This window comes from Boleophthalmus pectinirostris, unplaced genomic scaffold (genome assembly GCF_026225935.1).
Source record: "Boleophthalmus pectinirostris isolate CB_2022bp ecotype Guang Dong unplaced genomic scaffold, ASM2622593v1 HiC_scaffold_19, whole genome shotgun sequence".
Lineage (NCBI taxonomy): Eukaryota > Metazoa > Chordata > Actinopteri > Gobiiformes > Gobiidae > Boleophthalmus > Boleophthalmus pectinirostris.
Window position 1 is genome coordinate 35158674 of NW_026571140.1, and position 20808 is coordinate 35179481.

The 20808-nt window shown below is 38.8% G+C and overlaps 1 protein-coding gene across 2 annotated transcripts; it reads left to right on the plus strand.

Moving 5' to 3' along the window:
- Nucleotides 1-4039: 4039 nt before the first annotated feature.
- Nucleotides 4040-20679, plus strand: LOC110158809 (histone-binding protein RBBP7). Of its 2 annotated transcripts, XM_055155027.1 has the most exons (13): nucleotides 4040-4183; nucleotides 6375-6519; nucleotides 7730-7875; nucleotides 7982-8023; nucleotides 8435-8608; nucleotides 10046-10161; nucleotides 10271-10431; nucleotides 11483-11609; nucleotides 13274-13351; nucleotides 13440-13516; nucleotides 13608-13665; nucleotides 13780-13890; nucleotides 16166-20679. In XM_055155027.1, exons 1-13 carry the CDS (start codon nucleotides 4168-4170, stop codon nucleotides 16232-16234), a joined length of 1320 nt encoding a protein of 439 aa, XP_055011002.1. In that variant the 5' UTR covers nucleotides 4040-4167; the 3' UTR covers nucleotides 16235-20679. The 2 variants fall into 2 exon arrangements, with proteins under 2 accessions (XP_055011002.1, XP_055011003.1); XM_055155028.1 differs by lacking the exon at nucleotides 7982-8023.
- The last annotated feature ends 129 nt before the right edge of the window (nucleotides 20680-20808 follow it).

A 20808-nucleotide genomic window follows, 5' to 3' on the forward strand; every position in this document is an offset into this window, starting at 1 on the left:
GAAAATCTATCAACTGTGGACGTGTTGAGGCCAAATAAACATCAGCCAATAGAAAACGAGGCTTCCTCTTTATCTATTGGTTGTTAGGTCGTCAATCAAACTCCCTATGTTTCTAGTGTAAGTGATTCGCCGGCGCGCTGGGATTATGTGGTTTACACAGTGGTTCTTGGAGGCTTTTTCAAACTGTAGCTTCCTCGCAGTTCACACAAAGTTTGTCGCGATGGCGGACGAGAATCCACGACCAGTTCACGAAAAGAAAGTCCGTTTTTGAGGTCGCTGAAAGAAGAAGAGAAGGGGAAAAGGAGCGAAGACAAACTGAGGTGATTCTTGGAGATTCCTTCCAGCGATGGCGCAACTAAAGCAGACGAAGGGTCTAAAAACTGATGCGTCGGTCTCTAAAATATTTCTACACAGGTCATTTCAACAGTAGTTCTGAACGCGCACTGGATGGAAACAAGCGTGATTTCTAGAGTCAGGAGGCGGGAGGAGATGTTTCTACTGAGGGAGCTGTGGAGGAGGAAGGTGGTGTCACAACATTTGAAAAAGGACTGTCGCTGTATTTCACTTCCCTTAAAAAATCCTCTATACAACCTTTAACAACATAAATTTATAGGTAACACCAACCTAAACAAATAATAATGTCCATAGACAATGGATAATATTCAAGCTAAAATCAACTTTCTGGATCTGGCATGTCACCATATACTCTGGGACATTGTACATGGGGATATGTTTAATTAGCCAGGCTGGCGTCACCTAGTGCCTCCGCTCAATTTCATTTCTCTCCAGTGATGAGGTCAGGAATCAGAATACACTAGACAGTTTGTAAGAACGCCAGAAGTGCGAGTTTGGGCACCAGCCAATCAGTTAGCCCCGTTAGCGGCGCATTACATACATCACGACCAAAAAGTAGTGATTGGTTAAATGAAAAAAGAACCCGCCTACTGTTGAGTGAATGAATCCTAATGCTGCGAGGTAAGACGATTTGTACAAAGTGAAACCCGCTGATGAATCAGGTTAATATTTTATGCCACACTGGAATATTATATTTTAAGGAACAACTTTACCTTGGAGATAAGCAGGACCTATAGACCAAATAAGAGTCATGTTTGCTCACAGTAAAGGTGCATGTTTTTCAGTGCAATAAAACCATCCAAAATAAACCAAAAAATATGAAAATTTCCTTTGATTTTTGTATATTTTTGGCTAAATAGTTACACAGTGGGGCTTTAAATGCTAAAATTAACATTGTATACAGTGTGATAGTGTAAACCCCCAGTGTATGTGTTACATCAATGAATCATCATCTCATTCAGACACTATTATAGACAGTGAAGGCGAGGAGATTAAGTGTCTTGCCCAAGGACACAAGAGCAATGCATACGTGACAGCTGGGATCAAAAGAGCACTGGAACACCAATACACACCGTGCTACTATATCAGGGTGACCAGATTTCTAAAATTCTAAACTGGGACACAGCCGGGTTGGGATGGATGGTATAAATAAAACTGTGAAAATGGCGTTTAACATTGTGCATTCTGTCAGTCATGATCTGAGGGACTTCTGTTGCTGCATTTTATTTTATTTTTTTTGTTTTATGGTCCTTCGCAAACATGGCTTTCTGTATTTTGGCCAAACAAAAGACAGTGTATGCTCCGCTTTACTAAAGGTGTGCAAAAATATCAAAAATATCAATATATCGTATCATTTAATGCAGAGGTGTCAAACTCAAATTCACAGTCAAAATTAAAAACTTGGACTAAGTCGTGGGCCAAACTAAATAGTTATCGAAAAATTTCAACAACATCTGCATGTTTTCTCTTCTTTCGAGATATATAATGTCAAACTTTTTCTTATTAAAATAAATGTTTAAGAATAGTTTTGCTTAAACACTGAATCCATAACAATATTTTAAATAAATAATGTCTCTATAGTTTATCTGTAGCTGGCGGGCATCTTTAATACAGATTTGATATGATCTCGTGGGCCAAATATAATTGTATTGCGGGCTAAATTTGGCCCCCGGGCTTGAATTTGACATGTCTGGTGTAATGTGATGATACAGTATGGATATCGTGGGCTGCTGTATTGATACATCACCAAGCGTATTTTTTGGTATATTTTACTAAATTATTTTGTTAGAACGCTACAGTTTTGTTGCTTTTTCAGAGGACGGAAACTCATTTATACAACAAATTTGATATTTTCACTGTTTTGAGGATTAAAATGTTTGTGTTTCATATGAACTTTGCACAAGAAGTGGTTTAACAAAGACTTTTAGTATCACAGCCATGATTTAGCCATTATTTTTCAATGAACTGAATCAAATCGATTAGAAATATATCATATCGGACTGAAAGTGTCGAGATATGTATCATATCACCAACTTCTTAATGACACCCAGCCCTAATCTTTACTGTTGACGGGCATCAGATTAGTCAAAAATTGTGATATTCCTGTTTTAGTCCTGATTTAGAGTTTATGTAGTCCTGGTTTAGATCAAACTGGTCAAAAATAGGGACACCTGGGACATTTCTTTGGGACAAATCAGTGGTTTTGTATAAATCTGAAGGGACAGGGGACACAGGGCTCAAAGACTAAACTGAGACTGTCTGATCACCCTGGATTCAGTGTTGGGAAGGTCACTTTTAAAATGTAATCCCCTACAGATTACAGATTACATATCCTAAAATGTAGTTTGTAACGGAATCCATTAAATTATTTAAGGTGAGTAACATAATCTGAATACTTTGGATTACCTGGTTTGCTGTAGAGAAGCAAAGACTAAGATATCGCAACATAAGATGTTTTATCTGCTAAAAGAAAATAAAAAGCCCAGACTTTACTTAACCAAATTAAAAATAGTATTGACAGAAGAGGAGGAGACAGTTGGTTTAGTCCTGTTAAATCCTGTTTTAGTCCTGGTTTAGTACTGGTTTAGTCCTGGTTTAGACCTGGTTTTAGACTTGCTTTTAGACCAGGTTTTAGACCTGGTTTTAGACTTGTTTTAGTCCTGGTTTAGACCTGTTTTAGTCCTGTTTTAGTCCTGGTTTAGACCTGTTTTAGTCCTGTTTTAGTCCTGGTTTAGTCCTGTTTTAGTCCTGGTTTTAGACCTGGTTTTAGACCTGGTTTAGACCTGGTTTTAGACCTGGTTTTAGTCCTGGTTTAGACCTGGTTTAGAACTAGTTTAGACCTGGTTTTAGTCCTGGTTTAGTCCTGTTTTAGTCCTGGTTTAGACCTGTTTTAGACCTGGTTTAGATCTAGTTTAGATCTAGTTTAGACCTGGTTTTAGTCTTGGTTTAGTCCTGGTTTAGACCTGTTTTAGTCCTGTTTTAGTCCTGGTTTAGTCCTGTTTTAGTCCTGATTTAGTCCTGTTTTAGTCCTGGTTTAAACCTGGTTTTAGACCTGGTTTAGACCTGGTTTTAGACCTGTTTTAGACCTGTTTTAGACCTAGTTTAGATCTAGTTTAGACCTGGTTTAGTCCTGGTTTAGTCCTGGTTTTAGACCAGTTTTAGACCTGGTTTAGATCTAGTTTAGACCTGGTTTTAGTCCTGGTTTAGATCTAGTTTAGATCTAGTTTAGACCTGTTTTAGTCCTGGTTTAGTCCTGGTTTAGTCCTGTTTTAGTCCTGGTTTAGATCTGGTTTTAGACCTGGTTTAGTCCTGGTTTTAGACCTGTTTTAGACCTGGTTTAGACCTGGTTTAGATCTAGTTTAGACCTGGTTTTAGTCCTGTTTTGGTTCTGGTTTAGTCCTGGTTTAGACCTGGTTTAGACCTGGTTTAGATCTAGTTTAGACCTGGTTTTAGTCCTGTTTTAGTCCTGTTTTAGTCCTGTTTTAGTCCTGGTTTAGACCTGGTTTAGACCTGGTTTAGATCTAGTTTATTCCTCGTTTAGTTATAATAATAATAACACTGCCTGTATTACATAAATAAGAGTATTATTTGTATAACTGCCCTCGCGGCCCCTCCTCGCGCTCATTACCAGCTCATGCATATTCAGCGCGCCCCCGTCTGCGCATGCGCCGTACGTGCAGACCGATTCCGCGCTGAAAAGGAAGAAAGCTGCGATTCAACCCGAGCACCAGGAGCGCCTAAAACTGCACCGATCCGCACCGGGGAACACTTACTGGGCTTTCGGACACCGTGCCCCAGCGCTCACACGGGAACATGGCGGATAAAGACGGTAGGGAAAGTTTTAAAGCGGTAAAAAGAGTGGCCTGGTTCCCCTCGTGTGACAGACAGGCTAAAGCACTCCGGCGGCTAACAACATATTAGCATCTCCTGATAACAGCCGGTGGGTTAGGGTTCAACTAATGCTCTTTATCCGCTAAATTAACATGCATCTGCACAGTTTGGGTGTATTTTATATTTTTCTAAAGCCTAGTGCAAATATGAGATGAAATGGCACGAGGGATTGTCAGTTCTGCCACTTTATAATTTTGCATCAACGACAATTAACATTAGGATTTGAACATTACATTGGAAAATTTAGCAATGTAAATCTAGTTGTATTCTTTTCCCAGTTTTAGAAATTCATAGTTAAATAAATGCTTTGGTAATAATATGGCCTCTTTGATAATTTTCCCATTACAGGCAACAATGAGGGATGTGTCATTAGGATTAGGGGTGTGCAAAAATATCAAAATATCGACTTATCGTATCGTTTAATGTGATGATACGGTGTCAATATCGTGGGCTGCTGTATCGATATCGCCAAGAGTGTTTTTTGGGATATTTTGCTGTTTTATTTTATTACAGCGCTACAGTTTTGTTGCATGTTTGAAGGAAGGAAACTCGTTTATGCAACACAATTGACATTTCCACTGTTTTGATTATTTAAAATGGGCGTGTTTCGTGTTATCGTTGCATGAGAAGTGGTTTAACAAAGGCTTTTAGTATCACAGCCATGATTTAGCCTTTATTTTTTTAATGAAGCTTATGGAATTAATTTGAAATATATCGTATTGAATCATAAGCTCGAGATATGTATCGTATCGTGGCCTGTGTATCGAGATATGTATCGTATCGGTAACTTCTGAATGATAATCAACTTTAAGTAGGATACAGTGTCCGTAACAGAAATAGGGTGACCAGACGTCCCTATTTACCCGGGACAGTCCCAGTTTTGAGCCCTCTGTCCTCTGTCCCAGCAGATTTGTCCCAGTTGTAATAAATGTTGCAGATGTCCCTATTTTTGACCAATTTGTTCCCTGCCAACAGTAAAGAGAGACCTAAACTGTCATTTATTTAGGTAAAAGACAGAAACCCTGCTCCATGGCCGAGCACCAAAGTACATCTGTGACATGTTAGTGTCACATGAACCATCTCGCACTCTGAGGAGCTCAGGGACCGGCCTCCTGCTGGTGCCCAGAGTCAGGACTAAACACGGGGAGTCAGAGTTTCAGGTTCACAAAGCTAAAACCTGGAACAGTCTTCCTAAAGATGTGAGACGGGCCTCTACTTTGACTCTGTTTAAATCCAGGCTCTCTCTAGTTTTTTATTTTAATCTTTAATTTTATGATGAATATTTATGTTTTGATTTGTTTTTATTGTGATTTTAATGTTTTTCTTATTCTGTAAAACACTTTTAATTACTTTGTGTATGAATTGTGCTGTACAAATAAACTTGCCTAGCCTTTGAAAATGACCAAAACAGAAAGAAAATGTGACTGTACTGACTCACATGTTTAGTTATGAATGGGCTGAGTGCAAAACTATTTTCTTTGAGTACGCACTCATTTCACACTTTTATTACTAACCACCACAAACTGAAGGTGTCACAGTTTTTTTTTTTTTTTTTTTTTTTGTACTGTAAGGCAAAAGTACAGTGGTACGCAAAACCCAAAATGTGCAGATGTGTTGTTTATTAAATATAGATTTATAGCTAAATTGAGGACTTTGTTATATTATTGCCGGAGGCTCAAATAACACAATCACTAACACAGCCATATTTTAATGACTTTCTATTTAGGTTGTCAAAAAATATCAGACATAGGCCTACACTGTTGAAAAGTTTGGCCAAAATTGAAGATATAAACACTTAAATCTATCAGAAAATGACTTGAAAGTAGTGAAATTATCAGTCCATGCAGCAAGATAATTTTACTTGACAAGTTATCTTAAAATAAATTACCTCTAGACTAGAATTAAGCCCTGGTCCCTGGTCTCGTAAGTAGATAATAAATCTGGAAACAAGATGAATAACCTGATATAAGTTTTAAAATCTTGAAAGAAATTACACTTATAGGACAAACTATGACCTTCTCTACTCAAAATCTCTGGTATCGAGTACTGACTGTTTTGGTTTACTTTGGATACTTCTTCTAAAGTATAAACTTGTATTATAATGTAAAATAATCTTCTGTATTCCTCAGTGTACGACGATGCTGTGGAGGAGCGCGTCATAAACGAGGAGTACAAGATCTGGAAGAAGAACACTCCGTTTCTGTACGACCTGGTGATGACTCACGCCCTCGAGTGGCCAAGTCTCACAGTGCAGTGGCTCCCCGACGTCAACAGGTATTTCACTACAACAGGGGCCTCAAACTTTTCACACCAAGTACCGCTTAAATAAACCTAAAAAATAAACCTAAAACGGTAAAATGACTTTACAGGGACCACGAGATCTAAACCTAATCTGTATCAGTAGTGGGGATCGAGCTGCCAACCTTTTAATTAGTGATTGTTCATTAATTGAGGAACCATCACTTCACAAGAATTCATGGTTTGATTGTAAATGGATTAATATTTCAATGTATTTTTATTGTATTTGTACATATAATTTTTTAGATGTCTGCAGCAAATTTATAGTGACAAATTCAGCAAATTTATTTTATTGAAGACAACAGAATATAACATTTAATAAAATACAATAATCAGCATAAAAACAAAACACAAAAATATAGAGCAATACCCACAACAAATGCGCCTTCCCTCCCCTAAACACACACACACACACACGCACACACACACACACACACACACACACACACAATGGCATACATTTAATTAAATAAAACAAACATAATGTGGTAGTGCAGCATAACCGCACTGCTAGGCCCCCTTATATTGGTATTGTATTTATTACACTATTTTATATTTTTATTTGGTAATTTATAATTTAAATTCCTTTTCTCACTCACTCTTAGTCACTCTTAGTCACGCTTTCTCTCTTTCTCTTTTTCTCTTTCTTTCTTTCTTTCTTTCTCTTTCTTTCTAGGCATCCCGTAGGCGTAGTAGTAAGAGTAATAATAATGGCAACAATATTATTACTATTTCCACTGTCAATACCACTAATGACAATAATTACAATAATAATCTATATTATTTGCATAAATAATATTATATTTTTATTATCTTCTTTTTTTTTTTTTTTTACTATAAATAATTGTGTTAAGGATTACCTATATTTCCTTATTAACTATATTTTAGGTCACTACTTTAAATCCTTATGATTAAATATTTTAAGATTTGATATTTTAAATTGAAAGGCTCTTTATAAGTCCAGTGTTAAGTCCAGTGTTGAGTCCAGTGTTAAGTCCAGTGTTAAGTCCAGTGTTGAGTCCAGTGTTGAGTCCAGTGTTGAGTCCAGTGTTGAGTCCAGTGTTGAGTCCAGTGTTGAGTCCAGTGTTGAGTCCAGTGTCAAAATGATTCTAGTTAAAAGGGATTTTAGTAATATTGAAATACTATTAGTACTATCATGCTGATACTCTTGTCTGCCCCTGTTCAGGCCGGAGGGTAAGGACTACACGGTGCACAGGCTGGTTCTGGGCACTCACACGTCGGACGAGCAGAACCACCTGGTGATCGCCAGTGTCCAGGTGCCCAACGACGACGCCCAGTTTGACGCTTCGCACTACGACAGCGAGAAGGGAGGTGAGCACGGAGGGACACTCGGCTAGACTGAGGGAGTCATCTGTAATTTAATTAAATCAAGATGTTTTATTTATGAATCCTAAGTTCTTGTTCTTTTCTCTTCCAGCAGGTATGTTGAAGGATGAACAGCTACTGGCTTCTCTTTGTGGTTTGTTTTTTTTGTTCTGGTATTTCAGTGTTTGGTAAAATGTGTGTCCAATACAAGGTAAAATCTGACCCAAAACCAAAGACTTATTTAAGTAAGTCAAGCTTAAATGAACACCCAAATTACTGTTTTATTATTTTAAAAGAAATGCTTGTCAGAATTATTTTAGAATTATTATTATTATTATTATTATTATTATTATTATTATTACTCACTGACAACATGCACATCTGCTTATAGTCCCCATAGTTTGCCTTAAAAGCTACTGTAATTTCCTAATTTGCTTTTATTTTCTAGACATATTTTGCAGTTTTGCCTGTTTAAAACTATTATCAAATCCACAGCTCATTAATAATATACATAATTTACAAATATAACCTTTTTTATGTATGTTTTTTTTTTCTGTGTCTTCAGAATTTGGAGGCTTCGGTTCTGTCAGTGGGAAAATCGAGATTGAGATCAAGATAAACCACGAGGGAGAAGTGAACCGAGCGAGGTACATGCCCCAGAACCCGGTGATCATCGCCACAAAGACGCCCACATCAGACGTGCTGGTGTTTGACTACACCAAGCACCCCTCCAAACCAGGTACATTCCCAGGACAGTATGGTGCGTGGGGGGGGAAACTGTATTTTAACCTAGAAAATATGATCAAATAAGCTGTTTGTTACCAGTGCAATACTTGCATCACGAATTTCAGACTTGTGGTTATCGCGCAATGCATACTGGGAAGGATCCTTCTAAAAAGCATCAAATTGCCATGTTTGAGTTCCCAGTGGGATGTGTCTATTGTCAAAGCTGATCTTTTCTAGTCTTTTGAACCATATTGCTTTTGTTTCTGGTTTTGATATTGTCATATTTTAGTTATGGGATTTGGACGTTGTAATTGTGTGGTTGTTGGATCCTAACAGTGGAAAACGGCTTGAGAAATGGGCTTTGGAAGTTTGAACTCCATAACCGCAAAAGGGAATCAGATCTGTGTGACTACAAACCTCCGTTCAAACTGTTTTCCTTCCCAACAGAATTGAAAAATAGTGAAAGTTGAAGGCGATCGGCAGTACTGATCCACAGGAAGGACGAAAAAGGAAACCTTTTACTGCCTAAGAAATCATCCTGAGTTTGCAGTGAACATTTTGAATGTGGAGCTCCAACAAAGCAAAATCCCGATCCCTCGCTCAACCTTGGTTACAAATTTAGTAAGTCAACACCAAAGCGAAAGGCACCAGCTTTTCACCAAGAAACACCTTCCACTGCAAAGAGACCAAGACGTGATGTTGCTGTAAAACCACAAGAACAAGAAAGTGTGAGCTCAGCCTGTTTGTCTTCTGCACCTCTCGCTTAACAAAGAGGATTTTGTTTGTTCGCTGCAAACTTGGGATGATTTCTTAGGCAGTCAAAGGTTACCTTTTTTGTCCTTCCTGTGTATCAGTACTGCCCATCGCCTTTCACTATTTTTCTATTCCTTTGGGAAGGGAAACACGGAGTTTTGCAGTCACATAGATCTGATTCCCTTTTGCATTTATGGAGTTCGCAAACTTTTGAAGCCCATTTTCTGCTGTTAGGACGTCCAACAAGCACACAATTACAATGTCCGAATCCCAAAACTAAAATATGACAATATCAGAACCAGAAACAAAAGCGATATGGTTCAAAAGATCAGCTTTGTCAATAGACGCATCCCACTGGGAAAACAAACATGGCGGTTTGATGCTCACTTTTTCAGAGAATCCTTCCCAGTATGCATTGCACGATGACCGGAAGTCCAAAATTCGGGATGCATGTATGGCATGAAATCATTCTAATGAAAAACGGTGATCAGTGCTGAATTTAAAAAGAAAAATACCTTAATATTTACACATTTATAGTTGCTTATTTTTTGTGTGTATGGTCAAGCAACACAATGTTTTTTTTTCCTAGTAACGTGTGAGAATGTTTTGCCACAGTAAATATTAGAAATGTGAAAAAAATGTGACAGTTCCAGTTTTCTGCATTACTCTGTTGTGTAATGTTGTGTCTGTGCTTCAGACCCGAGTGGCGAGTGCTCCCCTGACCTGCGGCTCAAGGGGCATCAGAAAGAAGGATACGGACTCTCCTGGAACCCAAACCTCAGCGGGAACCTGCTCAGCGCCTCCGACGATCACGTGAGTGTCGGGTTCTTTAAGTGGGAGAGCAAATTAAAGTGTCAACACCTGATATAACATTACAACACGCTTTATGGTTATTTAATTTTTATAATACATGTGTTTGTAGACGATCTGCCTGTGGGACATCGGCGCGGCTCCTAAAGAGGGGAAGGTGGTGGACGCTAAAACCATCTTCACTGGACACACTGCGGTGGTGGAGGATGTGTCCTGGCACCTGCTCCACGAGTCTCTGTTTGGATCTGTGGCCGATGACCAGAAGCTCATGATGTAAGTCAGGTCGCTCTATTAGAATAAAAACAAACAAAGGGCATCTGGGTTTTTACTATTTTGAAGAGAAAAATGGAAACTTTAAGATGATCTCTGAAGTACAGTTCATGGACGCAGAAAGGCTTTATTCATTCACATACAACTAAATGTGTTTTTTTGTGTGTGTGTGTGTTAATGTTGTGGAGAACAGTGGCAGTTTGGTAAATGCATTTATATTTAGTTCAGCCTTAGGAGAAAAACTTTGCAGAACCTGGTCGTCCTGTAACACTGCACCAACACTGAGTCCAGAGCAGAGACTGTAATGAAAAAGAATCTCTCTTAATGCACTCTATTAAAATCTGGGCCCAAGGTCAATGTGAAAATCTGCCAGCACTACATTTTTTGGAAAGTTACACCTGGAGATTGTTTGAACAACTGACACATTTACAAATGTTTAATATTTTTTTCTTTGGCAACAATTTGCAAACATTTTATAAGGAAACTCTCATTAACTTGAATCTTTGTATCATTCGTTTTTCAATATAAAACCAAAAATAAGAAAACGAAAAAATAAGTTTTCTTCATTATTTGTCTCCAAAACCAAAATGAAAAACGATTATTATTTTTTTTTTTTCAGTTTTAGATTTTGTGTATAAATGAATAATGGAAAAAACAGATAATGGCCGTTTCCCGTTTTCGTGACTTAAACTGTGATGCCGGACTTTTACGCCCCATACGGACTGAAACAGGACCAAAACAGGACTAAACCGTTTTCAGTCCTGGTCTAGTCCTGGTTTAGTTTTGGTTTAGTCCATATGTGGCCCAAAATCTGGCATCGCAGTTTAAGTCACGAAAATGAAACGGCCATTATCCATTTTATTCATTTAAACACAAAATCGAAAACTGAGAAAACAAATCATCATCTGTTTTTTTTGGAGACAAATAATGAAGAAAATAGTTGTTTTTTTGTTTTCTTATTTTTGGTTTTAAATTGAAAAACGAATGAACGAATGATACACGGATTAACTTGCCTCTTCTTACTTTATAATAACACTCTGAATCTGTTTTTCAGTTGGGACACGAGGTCCAACAACACGTCCAAAGCGAGTCACGCTGTGGACGCTCACACGGCCGAGGTCAACTGTCTGAGCTTCAACCCCTACAGCGAGTTCATCCTGGCCACCGGCTCCGCGGACAAGGTACAGACACATGTACTGTGACGAGTACAACTACACAGAGTCATGTTATAACACTGAAGGACGGGTCAACTGCACAGCCCTCATTGTACCTTTTTTTAAAACTGTCTTGAAACTACCGTATTTTCCACACTATTAGGCGCACTGTCACTGAATGGTCTATTTTTGAACTTTTTTCACAAATAAACCGCACTGGACTTTAAACAAAACACAACAGTTGGATGGGTCAGTGGGATTTAGTTTGGTGTGTTCACGGTGACTCTGGGCTTTGTTCAGTTGTGGCGTGTAGGGAGGGTGCTGTCTGGGACCAACGGATTGTCGGCGTGTTCGCAGTGACTCAGTTGTTCAGTTGTGTCTAGAAGTGGCACGTTGCACTCGCTTTTTCGGTTCGTTCCTTCGTTCCGTTCCTCGTCCGTGTGGAGTGATGAGTGCGGGTAATCTGTGTATCATTTGTTCATTCGATTTTCAAAATAAAACCAAAAATAAAACGAAAAAACAACAGTTTTCTTCATTATTTGTTTCCAAAACCAAAATGAAAAAACGGATAACGATTAGTTTTTTTCAGTTTTCGATTTTGTGTTCAAATGAAGAATGGAAAAAACAGATAACGGCCGTTTTCAGTTTACGTGACTTCCGTGACTGCGATGCCAGACTTTTGCACTGCATACGGACTGAGACCGGGACTGATCCAGGTCCGGGACTGAGACCGGGACTGATCCAGGTCCGGGACTGAGACCGGGACTGATCCAGGTCCGGGACTGAGACCGGGACTAGAGCGGACTCAGAGCCTCCGCAGGGTTTGAGCCTCAGCTTCGAGCTCTGGCCCTGCCGTGGGCTCTGAGCCTCCGGCCTGGTCCCGGTCTCTGTCGCGGTCTCTGTCGCGGTCTCTGTCGCGGTCTCTGTCCCGGTCTCTGTCCCGGTCTCTGTCCCGGTCTCTGTCCCGGTCTCTGTCCCGCTAAGGTCCCGTCCATATGCAGCGCAAAAGTTCGGCATCACAGTCATGGAAGTCATGTAAACGAAAAACGGCCGTTATCCGTTTTTTCCATTCTTCATTTAAACACAAAATCGAAAAACTGAAAAAATGAATCGTTATCTGTTTTTTCATTTTGGTTTTGGAGACAAATATTGAAAAAAATAGTTGTTTTTTCATTTTCTTATTTTTGGTTTTATATTGAAAAACAAATGAACGAATGATACACAGATTGTAGCTGTGGGTGTTTTTCGCTGTGCGGTCGCTGTCTGCTCCGTGTGTGTTTGCGTGCGCTGCAGGTGGTGCGGCTTTGTAGTTTACTGAAGTCGTGCTGGGACACCTGAGTGGATTCGTGTATCGGGCGCTCTGGGTTGTGGGGCTTGCAGTTGTTTTTTGATGGAGTTGGAGGCTTAAGAGCGCGTCTAATAGCCTGGAAAATACGGTAGTTGAAGTATTCTGCAAACAGCTCACAGAAGTCTCATTTTGGTCCTAAGAGCTGATTTTACACCATATCTGGACTGGGAAAAAATGTACTTTATCAGATGATAAATTGGGCACTGCTTCTTTAAGAGCTGAGGCTTGCGAAAGTGTTGCTGTTTCTCATATCTACTGTGTCCAGAAGTAAAACATTATGGTGATGAATCTACTGCTGCTTGTGCTTTTGCCAATTTCACTTTTCTGTTGTTTATTTTCTCAGACTGTTGCGTTGTGGGATCTGAGGAACCTCAAACTGAAACTTCACTCGTTTGAATCACACAAAGACGAAATTTTCCAGGTAAATTTTTTAAAATCAACTATTTACATATTTTAACGTAGCTCAACATGTAATTCATAACAAACTATTAATTTTATTTCAATTTTAGGTCCAGTGGTCTCCTCACAACGAGACCATCTTAGCGTCCAGTGGCACCGACAGACGCCTCAATGTTTGGGATCTCAGGTTAGAGCTTTAATGTTCACCTAAAAAACACACACACATTACAATTCTGTTCGGAACAAGTTATTCACTGCACTATTTATTGTTTTCACAGTAAAATCGGAGAGGAGCAGTCGGCAGAAGATGCAGAGGATGGACCCCCAGAGCTCTTGGTGAGTCTCATTTCTATCATTTAATTTAAAAAAAATTTAGTTTGATTAAAAAAAATTATGAAAAATCTTGTTTATGTAAATGTGATTTTTTATTTTATTTTATTTTTTCTTCAGTTCATCCACGGGGGACACACAGCGAAGATCTCAGACTTCTCCTGGAACCCCAACGAGCCCTGGGTCATCTGCTCCGTGTCCGAGGACAACATCATGCAAGTCTGGCAAATGGTCAGTACAAAAGAGACAGTTGATAATATTAAAAACGCATCATTAAGCATTTTAATTAATATTATAAGTGCCTTTGACCCACCTTTATGCCACTACAAGAAGAACTTTGATAGTGGAAAAAATGCAGGTAAAAAATTGATGCTTTGGTCACTGCCACTCAAGACTGGTCAATAATTTCACATTCATTCACTCCATGGCTCCATCGTAGCCACAGCTGCCCTGGGACAGACTGACCAACATATAATGGCACCAGCAGCTTTGCCAACCATCACTAATCAGTTACACCAAATTCATATTTCACAAAAAGACACTCAAAATACTTTTTAATCAATCATTCAACAATTATCTTAATCCCAAACGACAATTCAGTTCACACATCTCTGGTCGTGCACAATTCACAAATAAAAGAAAAAATGTAATACATACAACACACGACATACATTCAAGCCTCAGTGCATCAGGGGACACGATAGAAAATTTACTTTCCATTTAAAAGCTTCATGGCAAAAGGAATAAACAATTTAGCGTGGTGTTGTAGTACATGGTTACTCTGGCTCAGTCTGGTCTTAGTCTTTTGGCGCGCCCTAAGTCTCCACACAGACGCCAAATCCTCCATCTGAACACCACTGACTTTGCCGCACACTTTTACTATTTGGTTCAGACTGTTCTTATCTTTCACAGATAACCCATTAAACCAACAAATAAAAGAAAAAGGCAACAAACTTTTGATAAAGGAATGATAAAAATGATTTAAAACGTGTCAGACTCAGGCCCGGGAACCAAATTTGGCCTGCGATAAAATTATATTTGCCCTGCGAGATTATAGCAAATATGTACTAGAGCTGCCCGCCGGCTACAGATAGACTATAGAGACATTATTTATTTAAAATTTATTTTTTATTTAATATTTTGCTTGTTCTGGATTCAGTGTTTAAGCAAAACTTTTATTAAACATTTATTTTAATAAGAAAAGGTTTAATCCTTACATACTGTTCATTTCTTAAGCTTTCACAGTTTGGTCCAGGTCAAATTTGGCCTGGACCAAGAATTCCCTTACAGTAAGTGTCTATACCAAATAAACAGACTGTCCCACATGAATAAATATATGTAATATATAAATCTAATGTTTCTGAGAGCAGGAAGAGCATATTTTTGCATGTTTTACAACACTTGTTTTTTTTGAGAAAAACATCTACTATCACAAGTATCATGTCCTGTTTTACGAAACAAATAAAAACATAAAAGCCAAAATAATTATGATATTTACTGCATTTGAAACTGACATGAATATTCTGGAACTGTTGGAAATTATAATATAACCATTTTTATTCACTGCAGCCTTTATGCTTATTTCAAACTAGTCAATGCATTCAAAGCTGTGGTATATAAAAGTATAACATTTTTGTGTATTTTGGCAAAATTTAGGGAAAAAAGTCATCAAATTTCAGGGTCAAAGAATGATGTTTAGAGTATTTTTACTACTGCTGAATGTCAAAACGGGTCAAAATGAACCCGAATAGTATGTAAGGGTTAACGTCACATATCTCGAAAGAAGAGAAAACCTGCAGATGTTGTTGAAATTTTTAGTTTGGCCCATGACTTAGTCCCAGTTTTGAATCTTGGCCCTGTGTGAATTTGAGTTTGACACCCCTGATTTAAAATGTTCGATGACACATTAAGCATTAAGTTTTGAAATGACAATATATTGTTTCAGCCCCAGTCACAAAGTTATTTATAATCATCTACGTAGCTTCCCTGGTTTTCTTAGCGAGAAAGGACTTCACGCTTCGTACTGATGATTGTGTGTCAGTATTTATTTTCAGCAATCTTCATTAACACACCAAAACGGACAGAAAATAACTTAACTTTTCATAAACACCTTTAAATAAATACACAATAGAAACTATATTTACCGTGTTCGCCTTTAGCTGTAATAAAACAGCGTATTTTTATGTTGATGTCCCTTTTCTTTACACCTCTCTGTTTTCTCTCTTTATCCCCTTTTCTCTTTTCTACTTCCGGGGGTAAGGCAAAGGTCACACAACTCAAAAGGCAAATATATTCACAAATAAAATACAAAAAACAATAACTGCAATATTATGACACATCTCAATACTTGAACAAATAAAATAATAACCTTTTCACTTATTACTATAAAAACAAATACAGACATTATCGTCAGTTACAATCTCAACAGATTCAGAGACGGGTAGTTGCATCTTCCGAACGTCCGCTTTCAAAACTGCATTTTTCATGACATATTATTTCTCTTTAGGCTGAAAACATCTACAACGACGAGGAGCCGGACACCCCCGCCTCAGAGCTAGAAGCACAGGGCTCTTAAATCCGTCCCAAACCTGCCCCCCATCCCCCCCCGAAACCAGACCTGGATCTCATCTGCAGCTTAATCAGATAAACTACTCTATAACTGCATGGACTCTGCCCCCCCAAACGCCTCAAGACCGCCCCCTGCAGGTACACAAAGACAGTACAGCACTTGTTTTCAATCCGCAGTGAACCAACAGTGGACCCTTTACGATCGTCGTATCCGGAGTATTTGGGTTTTGTTGTGCAAGGTGACGTTTTGAAGTTGTTTTTGAAAAGGCTAGATAGGCGAAAATAAATTGTATTTTCTTATTGGCGATTGCTACTGTTAAAACACGCTATCAAAATTTAATAAAATGTAAAACAAAAAAAAATTGTAGTTAACCAAATAAACATTACTATTTTGCATTTTTAAAACATAACTCATTTTGCAAACGGTTTTAAAAGGTGTAACTTTTCTCTTCGATGCTTTTCTCCGTGGACATGTTATTGCTTTGACCGGAACGTTTCACAGTGTGGCATTTTGTATCGTCATGGCAACCAAACCAGACCAAGTCACAGGTCAGATCTGTGGAAAAGCGACCCCGCTCAGTCAGAATACCTGTTTTTTCGAGGTATTTTTGAGCCTTTAAACCATCTGTAATTGAGTAAATGTAACTTGGAGCGGTTTAATGTCACACCGTGGAACGTGACGTATCCACGGAAACAAGCAGGTGACGGGAAAAACGCAAAAAGTTACACAGTGCACCTTTAAGATTTTTGTTTTCAAATTGTCGCTTGTTGAGCTCTTGAGACGAACTGTGCGCAAACCAATCATTTTAAGTTTTGAATTGCAGCCAACGTCGAGCAGGGGAGGACTTCATTTTAGAAAGAGGTTGTTTTTTTTTAAAATAAACGCTGTAACTTTGGCTTTCACTGCTGATTCGAATGCGGAGATTTGCTATTTCCATCTCGAGCAGGCGCAACACTCGTATCAGAAAAGGGACGCGTTTCTCGTTCCTCGCTTCCTTCTCCTCGATACTTCATTTTTCAGCTGTCGATCAAACGTGTCGCATTAAGTGGCGTCCCAAAGAAAACCACGGACGGAAAGAAGGAGTAAACATGAGGGAGGCTTCGGGAGCAGATGTCAGAGAAAATAATCAAACTTTATTGGTCTCAGTGAGGAGTTTATCGTCATTTCCGGACTATTGAGCGCACCTGAATATACGCCGCATCGACTAAATTTTAACTAAATTTTAAAATTGTACATACTGTATTTTCCACACGCTCTGGATTATAAGGCGCACTGTCATTGAATGGTCTATTTTCGAACTTTTTCCCACATATAAAATGAAACACAACAGTTAGATAAGTCAGTCAAACTTTTTTAAAGGCGTTCACAATAACTCTCAACTTTGTTCAATTGTACCGCGTAAAAAAAAAAAAAGAATCTGAGATGCTACATTGTTCGTGTATTCACAATAACTCTTAATTGTTCAGACAGTTCGGAGATTACGGCGTCCCTCTCGTCATGATCCGAGTCAGTGTGGTTACTGTTCCCTGGCAGTTCAGTGATGATTCTGGTCTTGGTGAAAGCTCGGACCACAGTTGATACTGATCCTTAGTCCAGGCGTCCACGATCCGTTGGCAGATCGTGGCGTAAGTCGCTCGGCGGTGAATGCGTGTTCTCCTTCTCTCATCCACTGCTTCTTTATAACAGCCTTGAGTTTAAAGTGGGCGTTGTAAGCGTGTCTCTTGACAGGTGCATTTTGATATTAAAAGGAATCACAGTATGTGTTACTCCACGATGATCCTGACTACGGGAGCCGTGATGCTGCAAATGGTGCGGCTTTGTAGTTTACTAAAGTCGTACTAAGACACTCGAATAAATTCATATATAAGGCGCTCTGGATTATAAGGCACGTAGTCGTTTTTTGATTAAATTTAGAAGCTTTTAAGTGCGCCCTATTGTGCCGAACATGCGGTATATAAGTTGCACCTGAATATAAGCCGCATGTGTCCACGTCTTCAAGAACGTTTTCAAGTTCGGGCCGTCTGCTTTTATCGCCTCTGAAAGTTTTTGTCATGTTTTTTGCGTTGAGTCAGTTCGTCACGCTGCCGTCGCCAACGTCTCACCGTCGACTCACTGACGCCGAGCTCACGTGCAGCAGCTCTGTTTCCTTCTTCAACATCCACATCACTCGCCGTTAACTTAAAAGCTGCATCATCTGCATTTCTTCGTGTGTTTTCCACGAGGAAGGTGTGTGTATGAAGCGCAAAATAACTGTTCAAAACACAATCAAACTAGAATCATCCTCGGCGTATCACCCCGTCTCTCCCCGAGCTCTACTGCGCATGTCTCCTGCAGAAAGAGCCTCTGTCCTGTCTGTATCGTGTCAGTGTCTCGTAGGATTTCAGCAGATTTCAGACTCTCTCGGGATTAGGTTAGATCAGGTCTGAGTGGATGTCCGGCTTAGGGATGGGCATGATTAATCGATAATTGATCATAAAGAATGTTCATCGATTACGTTCATTTTAATCGACAAACCGAATGTAGGTTGCTGTGTGTAGCCTGACCAAACAGGGGTCCGTACATGTGTCTCTCTGCACTCAGAAGGAGCGAGCAAACACAAACAGAAATTCCACGCTTTCCGTTGTGTTCGGGACAAGTGTGAGTCCATGTGCACAGTTTACAAAGCAGGAACATATGTTTCGGTGTCCAGTGGGAAAAAGTTTTGCCAGGTGAGAGTCGCGCAATGTCAATGACGAGTCCCCACCTCCCTCCCCCCGTACGGTGTCCTGGTTTTGACAAACGCAAATCTGGTCACACTAACCTGTATTCACCTGAGTCATGTCTTTTAATCCAACAGAAGTTGAACCACATCAGTGCACAAGAGCTGTATTTTTATCTTCGCTTAGTTTATGCAAATTAGCGATGCGGTTTTAAGTTTTGTTCCTGTGTGATTTGCGCAAAACTTAATTAAACATTATAATGTCAAACGGGCTGATGTGGCTCTAGAGTCGTTACGGTTTATATGTCGTAAAGTTGAATTTATGTATGCAGATTAGTAGTGCAGATAGTAATAATAATGATGATCATTTTAATATATAACACGTTAATGATTAATCGATAATCGATCGTTAATTCTTCCGACGATCGATTAAGAAAATTTCATCGAATGCCCATCCCTAGTCCGGCTACTGAAGTTTGAGACGTTTCTTTTCGACATTTACACACACGGGTCAGACGTTTCCCCCTCACTAATGTTCATTTAGCATCAGAACTTATTTTATCACACGGCGATAAACTATATGAGTGCACTGACAATATCGCGAGCTCCACGTGAACCCTAGATCCATGTGTAAATCGCACAGACAGCGGCGTTTTCTGCACTCAGGCCGCTCTTATCCGCTGTGTTGCCAAACCATAGACCTTTTTATATGAATGGACAATGTGCCAAACAAAGAATCCATCCATATATTCGCCGCATCGTTTTATTCGCCGCAGGGTTCAAAGTGTGAGGGAAAAAATAGTGGCTTATAGTCCGGAATTTACTGTATATCCTCTTCCTCCAGAATTGAGGAGAATAATTAAGAAGGAAGCAAGGAAAGAGAAATGAGACGCGGCCCTGGTGTCGCCTTTTTATTGTATTCAAAACTAAATTGTAATTTTTAAAGTGGCTTGCTGCATTAACCTTAATAAATAAATTAATATTAAATCTTTATTTGGTAAAAAATGCATTTTAAAAGTTAGAAGTAGTTGCAGCCCTGTCTTCTGTGACGCTAAATTGGCTTTTTTGAGCTTTTAGCCATGTTATAATATTGTTTTTCTGTCGAAAACATCTACGTAAAGTTACATTTTAGAGTCATTTTATTGTAATACAGCAAATGCTCCTCTTTTGTGAAGGTGTTTAGACTTAAAAAACAGACTAATTTTTATTATTTTATTGCTGAAGTTGCCTTTTACTAAGACGCAACACGACTTTCAGGCCAAGGAAAAAAAGCAATTCTACCCAAAAAGTATAAGTAAACACATTTTTGGCACATGAATACTAAAATAAACACGATAAATAATAAAATAATAAATAAATAAGACTTGTATGTATTGAAATAAAATTGTAAGTTGAGACTATTTGCCCAACGACTAGACTTTATGCTGACAACTGAACACTACCTGCTCATGTTATTCTAAAATATTACAATAACGATACGCGTTAACGTTGCATTTTGTGTTCAGATCTACGGTTATTTTTACACATTTGTGGTTTTTCTTCCGTGGAGGTGCTAGAACATTCCTGGCTGCTTTGTTTTCAGGTACAAATCTCTTCAGTATTGTTGGATTTTGAGTGGGAAGCTTGAGGTCAGAACACACAGGTCGATTTTGTTAGTTTTTTGGTTTTTTTTCCCCCATTTCTGTTGTTACATAATGTGAATTGTTTTGTTCTTTGCTTCAAGAAAAATTGCAATAAAATTTTAACTTTTCAATACATTGTGTGTCTGTTTTAGGAATCCTCAACTTCTTTTTAGGGTTATTTTTATTCTCACTCTTGCTTAGGCATATGTTTTGCCGTTAACATTTTAGACTACAAGAATATTTCTGTTTAATAAGTGTTA